Source organism: Pseudopipra pipra, chromosome 4 (assembly GCF_036250125.1).
Source record: "Pseudopipra pipra isolate bDixPip1 chromosome 4, bDixPip1.hap1, whole genome shotgun sequence".
Taxonomy (NCBI): Eukaryota; Metazoa; Chordata; class Aves; order Passeriformes; family Pipridae; genus Pseudopipra; species Pseudopipra pipra.
The window spans coordinates 51,966,991-51,985,906 of record NC_087552.1 but is presented as its reverse complement, the minus strand read 5'-3'; the positions used below and the strand labels follow the sequence as shown (position 1 = coordinate 51,985,906).

General features: G+C 39.4%; 1 protein-coding gene across 14 annotated transcripts in view; it reads right to left on the bottom strand.

Annotated features, from left to right (window-relative positions):
- The window catches only part of APBB2 (amyloid beta precursor protein binding family B member 2), a 180,751-nt gene that overhangs the window by 77,516 nt on the left and 84,319 nt on the right, over window positions 1–18,916 (bottom strand). For all 14 annotated transcript variants that reach the window (XM_064652950.1, XM_064652949.1, XM_064652952.1 and 11 more), the window contains one exon: window positions 15,842–16,642. In XM_064652950.1, coding sequence (XP_064509020.1) covers window positions 15,842–16,642 — 801 coding nt within the window. The remainder of the gene's footprint in view (window positions 1–15,841; window positions 16,643–18,916) is intronic.

Here is an 18,916-nt window from a genome sequence, read left to right as displayed (position 1 = left end):
TCTGTGTGAATGCACCCCAAAGGACCTCCTCACTATGGAGGACTCTGAGCAACAAATAATTCATCAAGAGCAGTATCTTCATCATCATTAGAAAATCAGTCAAGTGGTATTGCAAGTTAGCTATCAGGGTTAAACTAGTCCAGCAGCAATCTGCACCTGCTTTTCTGACTTCTTTTTTTTAGGCATAGAAATTCTTCTTCCCATGCTTTTCCCCACAGAAAGCAGAACTGCAGCATATGATCTTGTGTTCATATGGGTTTATACCCATATGAAAACAAAAACTACTTTGTTTTGTTTCAGAAGCAGGGTTTTGTTTGGTCTAAAGAGGAAAAATTAAATGGCCATCCCAGCCAAGAGACTGCTAGACTCACACAGTGAAGCCTGCACATGCTCTGTCGCACCGGCAGACACACTGTGCAGCTCACCAAGGACAGCATGGAGTCCAGCCTTCCTTGCCCTCACAAAATGTATTTCCCTCCTAAAATAAAGAGTGATTCTCCTGTCCCCTCAAAGTGAATTGGTATGTTAGTGTCAAACCACCCACAGGAAAGACGATTAATTTTGGGTCATGAACAAATATAATCTGGAACAATCACACAAAACACAAAGATTCAGTCTATAAATACTGACAGAAAGAGATGTCCTTTTGACTTGAAGACACAAGATGCTTGCAGAGCAGGAGGAGACACTATGCCAGCATCTGGCATACAGCAGCAACAGCTTCAACTCTCCACAAAGGAAGTCCTGCACCATACTGCTTTACTTACAACTAACACCCTTGTTTTACAAGCTTCAAATATTACCATTTAGTATCTCCCAACCTATAACTCTCCATTTTACTAGGACTGGCTGTAGACACAAGTGGTTTCCATCTCCCTTACACCTTCTGCTAGTAGCTACTGCTACTTACCTTGACACAAGTCATGAAAGACAGATGGACAGATCTTATTTCCTTACTTAACTATGATATACCTGCCATCAAGTCCTGGTACTAAAGAATGGGAACAGTTTCGGACTCCACAATTTCAATCACATTTGCTTCAACTAAGGAATAGCTTTATATCCTCTCTATATCTACAGATATAGATTTCTGTATCTATTGTAGTCCCAACAGTTTAAATTTGGTGATGTTAGTGAATGCCTCTTTAATGAGAATGAAATGGAGTAGTAGGACAGAGTATGGAAGAAAGAATCTAACTAGCTGTCACCATTTTCTTCTCCTTTATAGAACAGGAACTGCAGAAAAAAAGATTTGCATTCAAAGTCAGGTACTAGGCAAATGGCAATTTTCTTCATCTAAAATGAAGCCTACTGTCTTCAGGAGAGAACAATGTAAAGAAGGACTGCATTTCTCCAGAGAATATCCTACATAAATACATTGATATAGTCTAAAATTTGAGAGACATGCTCATTAGTGTTTTTGCATATATGACTGGTTAATTAAAAGCCAGTGAAGTTGCCCAGTGGCACAGACATACAATTCAAACGGTGGCTTGACTAAAGCTGCTTTTCTTTGACATCTTCATTTGGAGTACTGTGCAAATGCACTAGAAAAACCTTTTCTGAATTTAATAATTCAATGAAAATAGGACATAAAATTGAATTACAACAGAGTTACTATCTGAAATTAAATGTTTTACTTCACAAAAAATCAAAGTTTGCAGGAATGTTTATTTCCTCTCTCAGATGCAAGCTCTGCTCACCTCAGTCCATGTGAATACATGGCACCACACACAGTGCAGCAGGTGCTCTAGGATACCATGAAAATGACTACTTAATCTTCACACCATCCTTGTGAGGCAGGAGAGTGCAAGCCCTGTTTTAAACAAAGTCAGGCAGACATAAGAGAGAGGTCTGAGATGCATTAAATAAGTCTCTTGGAGTCATGCCCACGCTCTGTGTACTCCCTGGGATCTGTGCAGGCTCCCTGCACCCAAACACCAATCACAAGATGGTGCGCAGAGATCAGCCACTGTCCTCCAGTGTGTCTTCATGTCAGAGTCCCCTTCCATCCTACACCATAGACTGCTCTTTCCAGTGTGGCATAAAGCAATTCTTACCCCATCCCACCCAACTTAGTCAGTTTAATACTATTAGTAAAAGCCAGAATGTCACTTTTAATAATCTATATAACAGATTACTTTGCTACTTTAAAGCTGTAGTCAAATGTGCATTAGAGAGCAAACTGAAGCCTCCAGGTTTTTTCCAACATAGAAGTTAAAGACCTAATATTTTCTCATCTTCAAATCAATTTCATGTTGCTACAGTACAGAAGAGAAGGGAGAAGTTTATTATGGTGAAAATCCATTTTTGCCATTAGAGACACCTAAGCATGAAATATTGCTCAAACATAGGAAGCAACACAGTGTCTCTCACAGCCTACAGCCTGCTTGAAAAGAGAGGTGCTAAGGGAGAAGCTCAGGCACGGCAGGCAGCTACAGCCTGAGTTGTACGATGTGAACTCCTCACCTCCACCTCACAGCCTTCAAATTTTGAGACTTTTTATAAACAAGACCCCAGTTACCAAACAACTTTAACCTTTTCAAAAGTAATTTTGCTTCAGGTGAAGTAAGTCTTCTCCTGCACAGACATGAATCACAACGTACAGCATCTACAACGGGAAGCCTTTATGAACAGGGGTTTCTGACAGCGATGCAAGTGCCAGGGAACTGGCTGTATTTTGCCCCCCCGGGAGAGGGAAGCATGCTGATAGTGCACACGGGGCACTCACAGCCCTTCAGTTTACTCAAGTATGTTGCATCACTACATTGGTATAAACTTTCTATTAAATCTTTATTCACGCTGTCCAGATACTTTTTGATATTAAGAAACTCAAAGATACTAATCATCTTTGAAAGCATCCATCTAACATTAGAAATATCATTATTTTCATTCTCGCATCTACTTCTTGGTGCTCCAGCACCAAAATTTTGCATTTATTTTTCAGAGATACGGATTTATACACATAATAGAGGGCTGCAGGTGGTCTTGGAAAGCTGGAAAACCACTTCTATAGGATGAGAAGATTGCCTGTCATGGATTTCTATTTACTTTTGTTGCAGTGCAAAAACAAAAGACTACGGATACATCCTATGGGATCTATCCATTTCAAGAGCTGTTTGTCAATGCACAACCTTCACTTCTCAGTTTCCTTCAACACACAAAGATGTCCATCTCCTGTTTTTTATCAATTTCTTAAAAGAAGTTCTTTACTGGTACTCTTCTGATCTGTTACTTCAAACCCTCATACACAACAGCAGACAATTAATTACCTTTTGCCACTCTTGAAGAATCAAGGTAACCAAGTTTTTTGAAGATAACACTTCAGTACTCACTAGCAGTTTAAAAGGTTACACGTTGGGAACTAAGACCAAGACAAAAATCCTTATGCCTACTGTTTTAATGTAGAATTGAACTATCACAGGACTAGTGCATGCACATCCACGTGGCCTAGTATAAAAATGCATGTAGCAGAATTAGAAAAGACAAACACAGATAAAAATGCTTCTGCAGAAGAGACACCGAATGTAGTAGGATTCGCAAGCTTGGAAAAGAAGTGGCAGGGAGGAGGGAAGGATGTCACAGAAATCTGTAAAATCACAAATGATGGGAAGAAGGCAAGGATGGAAAGGAAATCATCATTCACTGTTATTCACTGCTTCCTAAAACAGAAATGCAATAGGAATCTAATGAAATTATTGGAGAGCAATTTTATAACAAAGGGAAATACTCTTTCATATAATACATAATTCAATTATGCAGTTCATGTCACAGGATGTTGTGGACGCCAGAAATATAAATGAGACAAAAAATGATTAAACAAATTCATGTTAGAAAAGTCTGTCAAGGGCAATTAAAGAAAATAACATGAATGACATACCAAGTCTGAAAGTCCTAAAACTACCAATTGCTGAAAGTGAAAAAGATACAACAGGGGGAGGACCACTTTATGCTAGCCATGCTTTTTGTTTTAGTGAACATGTAAGCTTCTGCTACTGACCACTACAAGGGCCGATCCATAAAGAACTACAAGAGCCTAAAGTCTGCTGGAAAGGGCCATTTGGTGATGTACAATACAGAACTGTAACCTCTGTAACTCTTGTAAAAGCTCAGGTGTCCAGTTAGTATGTCAGTGAAAAGTGGGATTAACAACATTATTGAAAGACTTTGATAAAAGCTACCACAGCATTTATACTGGGTCAGATTAAAAAGCCACATCTGATATAAGAACTCTCAAACCAAAATATCCAAGCTTCCTCTAAGGGATTTATATATATATATATATATATATATATATATTCCTAGAAGGAAAATACACAATATATGTGTTCTCATAAATAGAAAGGTACACAGTTTCCTACCCTGAGATACAGAAAAACCTCATATGACAACAGCAATGCAGGAGTTATGGGACTGAATATTATTATCTCTACACATTTGTCACCTTCAATTTTACAGTAACATGTATCCAAAAGGAAGAGTTTACTACTTTTAAACCAAATTGTACAGAGCCATTTAACAGATACAAATTTATTTATAGACAAATACAACTGGTCTTAAATATCCTTATGAATAAGGAAAGGGGAACATAAACTACTGCAAAGAGTAGTAACTAACAGCAGATCTCATCTGGTGATTACTGCAGAGACAACTGCTGTGGAGAGGTAATTAACCGCTTAGACTACAAGCTTTTACACATGACAATTACTATAGTTCAAAAAACCTCTTATATCAGTAAATGTTTACAGTCTTGCTCTCCTTATATTATTTGCAGAAAATTTCGGAAATAGCAGAGATGACAGCAACATCCTGTACGTGAAATGCTACTCAGAAATTCAGTTTATGCACTGGTAACAAATTCTCAGTTAATCCTGTCACCTTCTGAAAACAGATTCAGGCCAGAAAAAAAGACTGTGGCCAGCAAAACACACAATCTTGACACAGCATCTGTAAAATGATAATCCAAAAGAAAAGTAACCAAGTCAAAATAACCTGATCTGGTGGCCTTTACACTGACCCTTTTGCAGTAATGCTACCAGGAGAAAACAAAGAGTTTTCTCTCTCTTCTAAACTTTGACCACCACCTTATCCATTAGCAAATCATAAAATCCCAAAGCACATCCCACCAAAAGATCTTTAGCATATTACCACATGAGATAGTTGATCTGTTCATCATTGCAGAATTCAAGCTGCAAGGCTCATTCCTTTCAAAAATTTACTTTTAAAACATGAAAGAAATCAAATACTACTGTTGTCAATTTACACTTTTTTTCAGTATTTTTGACAGAAATTTTTACAATTTCATGTGTTGTGATATCTGGTACTTTTTAAAATCCCAACTCCTGGAATCATAAGAAAATTGCAGCTTGTCCATTAAAAAAACTAAACACACAAACCACCCAAAAAACCTCTCATTACAATCCATGGAATCTCCAGTGTCTCCCTCTCAATTTAAAAAAAAAAAAAAAAAGCTGAAAAAATAAAGTTAGAATGAAAGCTTAACCCTAAACGATGAACAGTGACCTAAAATTTACTCTTGCTTTTTAATATATATTCTTGTTAGACACCCATTTGGGGGAGGTGGTATTTGTTTCAAGGAAAATTTATAACACTGTTTTCATTTTTAATTGGTTTATTGGCGTAAACTGAAGCAATTACTCATCTCTACTGTAGCTTTTATAATATAATGCATGATATCTATAAACATTCCTGTGCAATTAAAATGAGTATGTAAAATTAAATGTGTTAATAATAAAGAAGCAACATCTGAAAACTCCCTTGCCTCCCTTCTACTTCCAGTGCTCCATCCGTCCATCTGCCCTGTCTGCAGGGATGGTCTGCAGATTAAAACAAGTGAGATCTACTGTGAAAATGCTAGATATATTCCCCCTACTCACTATAAAGCTTCTGTTGTACATCTGAATACCTAAAGTACAACCAATAATTATTATTACTAGAGTATTTAAGTGTGGTCTGTAGGGTAATGAAACTTTTAAATCATTAGATTTTGTCTGTCTCCCCCCTTTTTTTTTAAATACTGTCAAATAGTTACTGGACTGATGGTAGCAAAATTTGGTTGAACATATAGATAGCATCTCTACCTACTTCATGCAGAGAGACAATCCACCCCTCTGCATCATTCCTGGAAAATCATAACTAAGAGTCTCTACTCAACTGGTTTTATGTGGGACTGCTGAAGCTTGTCTCAGATTAACAACAGTCTCTCTCAAGTCAGAGACACCTATCCACTCAAAAAAGGCAGTTTCCTCTGGGAAGTGTTGAGGACACTAGAGCATGCACCACTACCTTCTGGACCAGCTCCTTGAAACTAAAAACAAAGTGGATGTGGACAGAAGCCACTGGGAGGAACACAGAATGGGGTGTTGTTATTTAACACCAGCCAGAAACCAAGCACCTCGCAGTTTCCATGTCACCCTACTCCCAATTAACTGTGGGATTAGATAATCTCATGAAAGAGGAGTTTCCCATAAAGAAGTACACTAAGTATATTTAAAGTACAGAAATCTGGTTCATAGTTATGGAAGAGAGACTTCACCTATGACATCAAGAGAAATATACAAAATCACCTATGACATGAAATCAAGTGAGATATATAAAATCACCTGTGACATGAAATCAAGAGAAATATAGAACATCAATCTTCTATTACTGAACATACATTAATTTTGATGATGTTGGTGAGCTCTATGGATCACAAATCTAAAACATCTTTTGTTAATTTACTACTGAAATAATGAGCATTCATAAAGATACCTTTACAGTAGTAACTACCAACTGTGCACACTGCAACCTAAGCTGTCAGATACCAGCTGATCTTCCACTAAACAGATAAAATAATTGCATTCAACATCCAGAGCTAAATGACATTGTCAACCAGTGCTATGAAAAAGTAAAACAGAAGTGTTACTTACAGTTAATAGATGCTCCTGTATAGTTCAACATGTATTGATCTGCTACCAGCATCCTTTAAGTTTGCTATATACATGTCCCAACAGCTTCATATTCTCCTTCTGTGCAGCATCTCCAACTCAAACATGGGAAAATACACTGCTATCTTTAAACAGACACTTACTTAATTAGTCTATCCAGGAATGGTACTCTGGATGAGAGGAAAGAAAAGCCCCCCCCATTCAACTGCCAATAGATATAACAGAGGAAACACCACATGTTGACCATATAAATGACTGCATTCTCTAATAAGCCAGGAAGAAATGAGAGCGATGGCTACACAGGAATTACAGCAGCGTGTGCATACAGTGAATTCTCTACTGAATTGATTCCAGCTTAGAAGAGATTGATGTATTTTTCTGACTGACTCTGCTCAAGAGACATGCTTTTGAAACAGTACTTTCAGCCCACAAGCCTTTAGATATCAATCACATCAAGATTTAATCAGTTCAACTTCAGACCAGAATAGCCCCTCATCCTGCAAATCAACCCCTGGAAATATATTTATGTTGTTTTTTTCTCCTCAACTGCCTCTATAAACAAGGAAAGTAAAAGATTAGGAAAATGGAAAGCAAAGATCCACTCTCTGAAGACAAAATTCTTCTTAAGACTGCGAACCTCAGACTCCCTGAAGGTGTATTGCAGGCATGGTAGAAATTGATTTAGTGAAAGGCTTCTATTAGTTGTTCTCATTGCAACGTCCCTCCCCTTGCTATAATCAATAATTTAAGCAAAGCCAAGAATCATGTCAGCCAAAATGACCAGGGTAACTCGACTGTCTCTTTCTTGCAGAGCAGAAGCAAAATTAAATTAAAGTCTGAATGGGAATGTATTCTAATTTAAAAATTAATTTGGTCAATCTGAATTGTGCTTTTTGCCTTTCATTTTGAGTAGGGGAGGAGGGATGGGCTCCTTTGTTCATCACTAAAAACTTCTCAGGTTCAGAGAAGTGCCCAAAATCCACTTTCAAAAAATAAAAGAAGCCATAGCCTTAGAGTTATGTGCAAACAAGAAATGCTCTCTACAGAGTTAAAGCTCTTATTTGTGTATTATGACAGTCCTGTCTTTCAGTGCCCTGCAATGATCTCTAAGTTAGTAACTGATGCAGTGTTTGATATAAATTGAGCCCTGCAGAATCCCAATTCAAAAGCAACTAAAAACAAAATAATAGGAAAAATGCATTTAGTTAAATTGTGTCACTGTTTAGGACAAAATCGTTTCATTAAGAAACAGTTTCATGAATAGTTCTGAGAAAGACTACTTCAAGGGTTTTGCTTGAAAATCATACTAGGTAATAAATTAGTCCAGTGTATCAAATTATGTACATATAAAATAATTAACATAACAAATAACAGTTAAAAACAATCCCTGTAATACAACACCATGTAAAAATGGATTAAATGCCCCAGAGACACTATTAGCAGGGAGCTTTTTAAAAATATATGCTACAGATTTGGGGTTGTAGTCCCACTCTCCCCCCAAGGATTTCTCATCACTGAAGTATCACAGATAAAACCAGTGTGCAAACTGAAAGACACACACCACTAAGCTTTAGCAATCCAGATCTCAGACACTGCAAGAAACCCACTTAATGTCATTACCTTCAGCTCTGTGGCATCCAGATATTGGACATTTATGACCTAATGCTGAGTACCCAGGGGCTCCATACATCTCAAAATGAAGCAATCTAGTCTTAATAGCAAATGTATGTGCTTTCATAGGATTGCTTACAAAAAGGCTTCATGTTCCTTAAGACAGGCCAATACATCCTCTTTCAAGCAAGGACTGAGTTCAGAGCAAGGTCTCTGCAGCATGCCAAGTCCTATCATACATTTCTGGCTCATGGAGATGCTCAGCACTGCTCTGAAAGTACCCACCTTCTCTTGATGCAGCAGCAATGAACCCAAGGCCCACTGCAGCATCATCTATTGCATGTTTTGGTCGTACATGCTATAGGTTTCTGTATATTCAATACCATAGCTTGCAACAGCACAGTTGTGACTCAAGGGACCCACAACCCCAATTTAGCCATGTCATTAATTAAAGCTGATTTCAATTTCAATCAGCTAAAGCTGACTTGTGTGAGAACTCAGCACATGAGGAACAAGTGCACTCACTGAGAGACTGCGGTCTAAAGGAGACACTAACTCAGGGAGATTAAAAGAAATACCTACAGATGTAAACATACCAGGGCAGGAACTCAAGGAGTTCCTCCACAGCTGCAGTTACTCTCCTTTTGCTTCCCCCTCCAATGAGTCCCTCCTCTCAGCAAGCCCTCCAGGTCACACTCCCATCTTCCAACCCATCCTCCCATCCCCACAACTCCCTTGTTCCCCCAACAGCTTTCTCCTCGGCTGAGAACAGCAGGGAGACCAGCTCACCACTGCCGCTTGGCCCAGAGCTGGTATCATTGCAGGTGCTCACAGGAACAACTACACGGCCCAAGCTTTGTGTTTCCACTCTGCAGAGTGCAAAGAGGCAGGAATCACTTCTGTGCAGGAAACTGCTCGAACTTTACCAGCCATCCCCAGCTTATACACCTAGATGAATTGCTGCAAGATCCTCCAAAAACTTGGGAGCCACTGTTAAGACTAGAGACTGATTCTGCTGAGTGGCAATGCTGTTCCTCTACCACACCTCTTGCAGCTGAGATACAGAAGCCCAGAAGATGACAAACCAGCACCCAAACAGGCTGCAAAGAGCTTTGGAGCACACAGAACCAACCTGGAAAAATATACCCTCATTCTCAGCTTGCCTTAACGAACAGGGGCCTGCACATAAAGAGTCACCTCAAAGGTAACAGTGTTTTTTCCTTCCCTTCCACAGAGATTTCTATATCCATTTCAAAGCATCAATCAGGTGGATTGAAGTTTGGCCTGACTTCTATGCAGCATTCAGAAGTGCTGAGGCAGAGGTTTACTGGATCGATTTTGGTCATAATTTGTTATTACTTGAACAGCTTTATGAAATGGGAGCTTTTTTTTTTTTAGAAGAGGTGGTTAGTCTGATATCAGCTTATGGTATCTTTTCTTCTGTGCAACTTCCTGTCTTGCCATCCTTCTGAAATGAGGATCTTGACTTTTTCCCATTACTTTCTCTGGGTTTTTTTTCTATGATTTGTTTTCTCTTCCTCTTTGCTTCATCCTGTGTCTGACAATCCTAGGCACAGAAGAGCTTTTTCAGCAAGGTGCATTCAACCTCAGAGAGGACATGCAGGATCCAAAATTACACGTCCATCCCTAAACTACAAAAGCTTGAAAAGTTTCCAAAAATAGTTTGTCAAGTTAAGTACCTGACATGATTAAGCTATTCACCACTTCTGAAACTTGAGTTTGCCCTACAGATGCTCAGAAGAGTTTTCCACTTTGCTACAGCACACAAAAAGCATGCTCTTATATTTCTTAACATTACACATCAATGTAAACTACATTATGGTGTTAAGAGGAAACTTGCAGTGCTCTGAACATCTTGTGAACTACTCTACAATTTCCACTTAGGCAGTAGTATGGTGCTGGCATTCACTTCCCCGTGCAGTCTTGCCACCACCTCTATTCCCCATTGCTGCCTTTCACTTTCCCCTGTCAGTATTCCACATGTTCTGGGAGAAGGCCCTGCATGCATTTGTTTACCCCACAACTACACATTTTACTGAGTAGAAAATATTAATGTTTAGCAAAGTTCAAAATTGTAGTACTGCATTTATATAAAGCAGCGCTAAGATTTTTTCTGGATTAGGAATTATGTGCTTTATTCATCTACCACAGAAAGTGTCCCTGAAAAGACAAACATTAAACACGAAATGAAGTATTGAGGGAAAATAACCCAGCTTGTTAGACTCCCATCAAGTGGCCAGAAGCTCAGCTGGAATAAGGTCAAAATCAATGAAGCTATGTCAGTCAGGACAGGGCCACATTTGACACTATTTGTAGCCAAAGCACTCAGCTAGCCACAGAAATGCTTTAGTAGCCAAAGCAAAGCCACCATAAGGCAACTGTCTTCGAACTCTATCTCCCCCAGTCCCGGAGCACCCTGGGAGAGATATCACGCTAGGAGAGACCTCTGTTTACAAAGAATATGACAAACCATCCTAGACCCTTTAGGCACAATACAGCAGAGGTTAAACATAAAGTTATTTTTAAAACAAAGGCAGACACAGAAGACAAACAGATTTAGTTTCTGCACTGCAGGGCAGATGCTTCAGACTCTGTCCAGCTGGTTAATTCATCTGTGAGTGTTACTTAATGTACATCCTCCTCAGCCTGCGGTTGCTTCTTCAGAATTCAAGTCCTAGTTCTTGCCTCCTATCTGTTGTCTGTCTTGGTCACCATCAGGCACCTCAAGGGACATCAGGAGGGCAGTTGATTCAAGCCCTCTCTAGGGAGGAAAATTAATGGCTCTGATGAACTGAGGAATTGTTCTTTATCTTTGTTAGACAGTTAAGTATGAAACTGCAACCATGACCATACAACACATCCTGGAAAGCCTCTTCCATAGTCCCAAATTCTGGTAATTACAAACAGAGTTTGGGAGAGGATGCTAATCACCAGTGTTTAAAACATCTATCCTTCCATTTCTGAATTTAAGCATATTAATTCACTTTTAAATACTTATTTTTATTAACTATCCCAATTCAAAAGGGATAGTGGCTGACCATCACTCCTTATTGTGGAATTTTTGGATTTGAATTCAGAGCACTTATCCAAGCATCCAAGATATGGATTTAGGTGGCTCCACTGAGAATCACAGAGTAAACCCAACCTGACTGCCCAAACACAGCGAGCAGCTTCCCTGTGTAACCGATACTGGCAGAGTGTACTCAAGAGAATCACCTTTCAAGGTCAATTTGCTATCAAGTTCAATTTATTTTATGGGCTTCTAAGAGCGGACCCTGATACTGTGATCACCAGGTAACCATGCTGCCTTTTAGGTTTTATTTCTTTTTAACTGGCTTACATTTTCTTCCCTAAAATCCTCTCATAGAGGTAGCTAAGTAAGAGACAGTTAGTTACTCCACATACAGAATGTTACCTACATAAACACTGGGGATATACAGCAATAGTCACCCTTCCTAGCAGTCAGCAAATGGTGAAGTCTGAGACTATAAAACATGCATTGTTCTTCAGATGTGGTTATCAGTAATATGAAAGATTAAAAGAAATACCAGCTCAATATTAAAAGTTGCCAGGCCTTTAGGATGCAGAGCAAGTGTGAACTAGAGCCTCTTATTCGCAAAAGTCTGAAAATTGGGAGTTTACCTAGAACCCCAAAACTGTATAGGTGATGTGTTTTCTCTAGTATTACAGGACTTGTGTTAATCCACAGTGTAATTGAATGTATTTCTGCTACCATAAATCTTTTTCCCCACTCAGGAACATGGAAAACTTGTTCTGTAGCAAATAACATACTTGTTGTCTATATCAGATACATACTGCAAAGAAGAGTGCTTTTAAGAGGACATCCATTTTAATTTCATCAAAGACACTGGTTAAAATCAGAGGCAGAATTGACCATTGGTATAAATCTTTCCGACTACTTCATGATTTGCTGTAATTTTTATTGTATTAGAGGGCCATTCTACCCAGATGTACTGTTATTTCAGAATACCGGGCTCTATTTACAAGAACAACACTCCTGATCCCCAAGGGCCAGTCTCATGGCTGTCATTTCTGCACTAGATTGAACTTATTTATTCATAACCAGCTATAAAGCTGCCCTGCTGGATTTGCTCAAAGAGTAGCAGCAGACAGGCATTTGGTATACAGCAGTTGCATACAGCAGCAGCACCCCTGAAAAAGAGAACAATTCTGGTTTTGAACTCCCTCTGATTTCAACCAGGGAGAAGCAAGGCATTCTGTAAGCCAAAGGCTGAGGGGCTGGGGAGCCAGAGGAGGCTGCTGCCCCTGCACAGTCTTCCACAGCTCTGAAGTGAGGAGGGAGGGTGTAAGACTGCCAGTTCCAAGTACAAGCTCAAAGAAGGGGTTTTACTTTAAAAAATATACAAGGCACCAAAAATATCCACCCTTTGGATATTTCAAAAGGGCCTTCAGTGCTTTTAATGCCTTGAGAGAGAATGCAAGGGAGAAGACACTACACACATTTTCTCAGGAGGTCAAAAACTGCACTTTTACTGGCATAAGTTTAAAGGGCAACATTAACCAAAATAAAGCATTCCACAAAGCATTGACTTAGCACATGCTAACCCAAAGAACTTAGCAAAATCCAACCCATCCAGCTCTATGTTTCCCAAAATATCAAGAAAGGAGACTAGCAGAAGAAGAAGTAAAGAAAGAGAGAGAAAAGGAGAGATTTATAGCTACCACCCAGAGCCTCATGCAATTCCAGCTTCCATGTGACCAGATGGTAGGGTCTGAACACATGGAGACCACGTCTTTGGTTTTATTTGCTCTGGCTCCCCTGTGGCCACCCCTCCACGTGGGACTTCTGGTCCACTGGCCACTCTGGAGGCTCTGGGATGGGGTGAGGGGCAGTGCTTCTAGTGTGCCAGCCATTCTGGGGCTGGGTTAGGGGCTCCAGGGTGTGGTGTGGGGCAGTGCTCTTGGTGTCCAGTGGCTGACAGCTGCTCCAGGGCTGCCCAAGGAGGCTCCAAGGGGCTGGGGTATGGTATGGGATAAGGTACTACCTCACCTTTGTGAAATTCGACCTGTTCCTTCCCTCCTCCCCCCCCCTACTTGAGTTGGTCCAAGTCAATAATTAATATAATAATACAGTGTCTCGCCTGAGAAACCAGCCTGTTCTATCATGTCCAAAAGCCATCCTGGCATCCACAGCAGCTCCCCGTTTGATTTCTTAGCTCTCTTCTGTTGTATCAATTGATAGTCTATTTTGGAAAGAAACTATAAACACTTACTGAAACAATTTTATCAGTGTGGAGGTAATTTGAAGATAGCAAATAAGCCCAAGGCACAGATGTCTGTAAATTGCAAGTTGCAACAGCTGGATGTTTTAAGAGTCCAAGAGTCCATGATCCAATCCACTACGGCAGGTCCTGTGTCATACTCAGTGCTCTCTGATAGCGACCATGGAGATGAGAAAGAAACACCTCTACCAGTTTGATTTTCAAAGGCAATTTTGAGGTTTTCTAGGGCTTGCTGTTTATTTTCAACTCTGCTTTTTTCATAGAAACGGAACTCAGATATCTGGACATCTGCTTTTCTGTAACCGTCTGCTTATAATACATTTGTTGCTAATATGGTGAATGAAGCCCTTTCATTATTTCTGCTTTAGAAGAGTGGTGAGCTCTGAAAACTTTGTTAATTGACATTTTTTAATTTTTTTTTTCAAGACAAGGAAATCCCCCATACTCATCAGGGGAAAGTTCCCCTTTATTTCCATACTGCAAACAGAACACATCTCAGGTAACACTTCGTTACTTGACTAAGTAAACATGCCAACATTTCAAAACAGCTCAAAAAATTCCCCTTCCTGAGCGCTGAATGAGCTCCTACACCATATAGTGGCAATATAGATGTGGGAAGAAAATTTTAAACACATTATTTAAAAAAAGAAACTGCTAGCTCTTAGCATCTTAGGACATACCCTTAATTAGATTATTTTGGAATTATTCTAATTTAGTTTTTAGTGAAAATAATTTTCCTACCCGTAGTTTCTCATTGTCAAACCAGAGGAAAGTACAAAGACAGAAGGTGCTAACAAGCTCAGAGTTAAAGATATCTAAATACCTCTTACTGACAGTTTCTCCAGAAAATGCTATTAGTGATGTCACACATACTACATCAAGTATCCCAAGAAATAATACTAACTCAAACAGCAACCTTAGTAAACTGAAAACTTTTTAATTTTGCACAATTTCATAAAAATTTTCTCTCTTAATAGGAAAGGTCTGTTACATATCAAAAAGAAGATCAGAAGATCCATAATATGTCACATAGTGGGGATTTCCGGGTTTGATTTTTAAGAAATGCTACACGTTAAAATAAAAATCCCTATTGTCTTAATCATGCATGACTGACATGTAATGCACCTGTGAATCTGGACCATAGTGGCCTTCAAACAGCATATAATCTCTGAAATCATTTAAAATACAAACCATATATGATGAACTTCTCTAGACCATGGTACCCTTAAGAATTGGATTGCCTCTCCTCATTCTGACAAAGTTGTACCTTTATATACTGGCCAAAATATGAAAAAATGTGACAAAGTCCATTAACTAGAGTAAATGAGATCTCTAAGTTTTAAAAGTATGTTGTAAAGATGTATTGCAAAGCACAACAGAGCCAAGGCAGTCATCATTACTGATTAAATAAGCCCAGGTATCAAAATTATGAAATGCCACGGCTTCACCTTTTGAGTTACTGTATGGAACTGCTGCAAATGGAAAACAAAACACAGAAATTAAATGCCTCAAGGTGTGGAAGGACTTTTTTTTTTTTAAAAAAAGCATCAGCAAATGACTGGGGTGGAGTGGGCACACTCACAAAGTTGTGCATTAGAAAAGTAAAAATCTTTGCTCAACCTAAAAATCACTGCTCAGAGAAGTTTGTTTGCTATGTTTAGGCACTTTAGCATCTTCAGACAACCATGTACCTCTCACAACACGTACCCATTGCTCAGTGAAAAGCAATTATTTATAAACTAGTAAGAGGTGCAATTAGCATATTTTTAGGATCCTGTCTATAGCACTCGCTGGGGCCTTTCTTAAAGCCTCTCCAATCGAGCAGGAGGCTGCCAAGCATTCTCAAGCAGACAAGGAGGTGCATGCAAGGCCAGCACTGGTATTTTGATGCAATCACTTCCCCACTGATATTGCTAAGCCATCTCTCTCCCAGCTGAGAAAAGTTAAGCAATGTGTTTTTAAAACAGTGGCTGTGAGGAGCCTTTGTTTGCATACCTGTTTCATCAGGTGAACTTGGTGAGGCACTGTCCTGGGACAAGGTAGTCCAGCTGGAGTCCTCATCACTTGGGGCCAGGTTTTGAATCCTATGGAGGGCACAATCTGTTTTGGCCCCAGTTTTTGGGTGATCCTTCTTAGTCTCAGGGCTTGATGACACTGTGGCAACCTGGCCATCCTCTGGGCTTGGCAGCTTGTTTTGTTTCCGGGGCAGGACTTCCCCATTGACAATAACAGTAGAAGCCTGGCTGTTGCTTTGTGCAGACTTATCCTCCATCGCAACAAAACCCTGCTCAAGCTCTCTAGCTGATGTCTCTAGATCCGCATAGTAATTCAGGAAGCTCTTGGTCCTCCTTGGCTGCAAAGGTAATATTTCACAGCCAGAGGAATCCTGTGGGATCGGCTCTTTGCCTTCAAACTTCTCAGAAGTTACACTTACGCCTGCAGTGGTACTGAGGTTTTTGTTGGGATCCTGCTGTCCCTGCTCTGCAGCTTTCCTGAGCTGGTTTTCTCCATTCTTCACCAGCTTTATATTGGCAGAGCTGTTCCCCAGAAGGGGCTGAGCTGCTGGATCGGAAAGACCCATGGCTGTCTGAATGTTAGTCAGTGCATATTTTTTCCTGCATTTCGGAGGAGTGCTGTTCTTGGTCTCTGTGTGCCTAATCTCTGCATTCAGGAGTTCGTTGTGAGAGGAGCGCAGGTTAAGGGTGTTCGGCGGGGTGGCGGGGCTGTTGCGGTTCACAACGTCCGTCGTGCTGCCGCTTGCCATAAACACTGCCAACGTGTCCACACCAGAATCGACTGGAAAAGCAAAAGAAACAGCCATGAAACACATTCATTATATACACTATTTTGCTAGGGCTTCTGGTAAAGGGATGTAGCACTTTACGTAACTGTTTTACAGGAAGAAAATTACCACGACCTAAGTGGGTAAGAGAACAGACAAAAGCTTAGCTTATTTAATAAGGAAAAACAGAGGCAGAAAAAATTACAGAGAGATCATCGGGACCACGAAGCTGAGAGAAAGCAGAAAGCTTGACCCTATACAAGACAGTTTTAGGGCAGATTTTACATGTCTGATTCTGTTGCAGGCAGGCTCTGGGACAGCAGAGGTGCCCTTTGCCTTCCAGGCAAATGCCTAGAACTCCAGATATCATCCTTACCATAATTTCATTTTAGTATTTCACCTCTACCTCTGATGAGGAGAGAAAGAACTCAAGTGCTCATCATTAGGAAGCAGAAAATTTGAGACATTTTAAGCAGACTGAAGACAGATGCTGCTCCTTTTTCATCTTAGAGTAGTACTGTTACGGTTAAGCTTGACTGGCTGGTCAGTTGTTGACTCTTAAAGCCTGCATTTTCTCTGCTATTTGTCTGTCTTTCTCTCCCCTACCTCCCCTGCCTTTTTTTTTTTTTTTTCTTTTTGAGGAGGAAGGAAGTAAAGGGTCAGGGAATATGAGTAGAAGATTATTTCACAAAGGTGTATTTGATTTCTAGATCAAGGGGGGAGGGGGGCAAAATATCCTTCTGCAATTTGATCAACTTTAAAAAAAAGAGCTGCTCCAGAGATGGCTCACCATTTCTACAGCTCATGAAGTTCAAGCTTAAGGATAAAGCATTCATCCTAGGGCAGAGTACATGAACTCCACCATTAAATAATACCATTCTTTTGTCTACTTGTAGACAAGTTTCTGATTTTTGATAGATAGGGGCATAGATCACATTATGAAAAAACACTAAGTTTATTCAGGGAACAGATTTTTAGACTATTAAAAATGATCAAAATACATACATTTTTTTAAATTATAATTTGCTCTTGTACTGTCTATTTCTGGCTTCCACTAATCTGCACGAGTACTCCCTGAACATCTCAATTTAAATACTGTAGCAATCACTGTTGTTTGATTTCTGGCAACCAAATTAGAGGCCAATTAATAAATCACTCCTATCTGTCACAACATGAAACACTCTTTCTGTTGTTCCTAATTCTCAGATATCACTGACTGCTTATGTTGCACATAAAAACATATCTGGGGCTTATCCAGGAAGGAAAAGCTGTAATTTGAACTAGTCAGATCATTCCAGCCGAGTTGTGCTGCATCTTTGTATATTTGATACATAACAGAACCAACTGCTGTACAGATTTACAAGAGACTAAATATATGGGTTTTAAAAGAACATATACATAAACAGAGTGAAAAGGAGGACTTCACAACATTACCTAAACGCAGGCATAGTTGCTAGCATTCCCTCTTTTTTGATGTGCTTTCAAACATCACTCTGGTTCATTTAAAACCAAGCAGATCAATTAATAAAACCCTTTGTTCCCTGAATCACCCAACTAGAACAACTTCTAAAACTTGTTAAAAACAGAATTTAAATTAAATTTTACAAATTTTCATGTTTGTCCATTTCTCAAGCCCTGGTCAGTCAGTCTAAACCAATAGCAAATTCTTCAGAAATCAGATCACCCCAAGCACACTGTGCAAAAGCCATCAGCTTAGGTAACAGTTTAAGAACATCCTATGGACAATTTCAACTTTAGACGCAAGAGACTTAGAAATACAACTATCACAAAATTCAAAGGAACTTTATAAATGACAAACGAACAACTTCTCAGACAAACACATCATTTACACATAACTCTCTGGATCTTACCTAAAACCAACCAGGTCTAATGCAAGCAAGGTCACGTCTGATCATACAGAACCAAAGAACATGTTTTAGATGAAATGACCTCTGTATACAGACTGGCTCCTTTGGATTTTTTCTGAATCAGCTAAAAGTCTGACAATGTGAAAGTCACATAAAAGAATAAAGTAATAGGACGGGATGATTTCCACCAACCACTTAACCTTTAGAACTTATGGAATTGCACAGTATCTCGGGATTTCACTAGATTATATTTTACTTTATGCTTCAGCAAATCAAAACAAGCATTTACATTTTCCACCAATAAATACAGCTGCCACAATATGGAACAAGACTGAATTTTATTCTTCTCCATTGTTACAAGTGAGCTACTTCATGCAATGTTTGACACTATTTTTATGACTAAACAAATTTCTTAAAAAA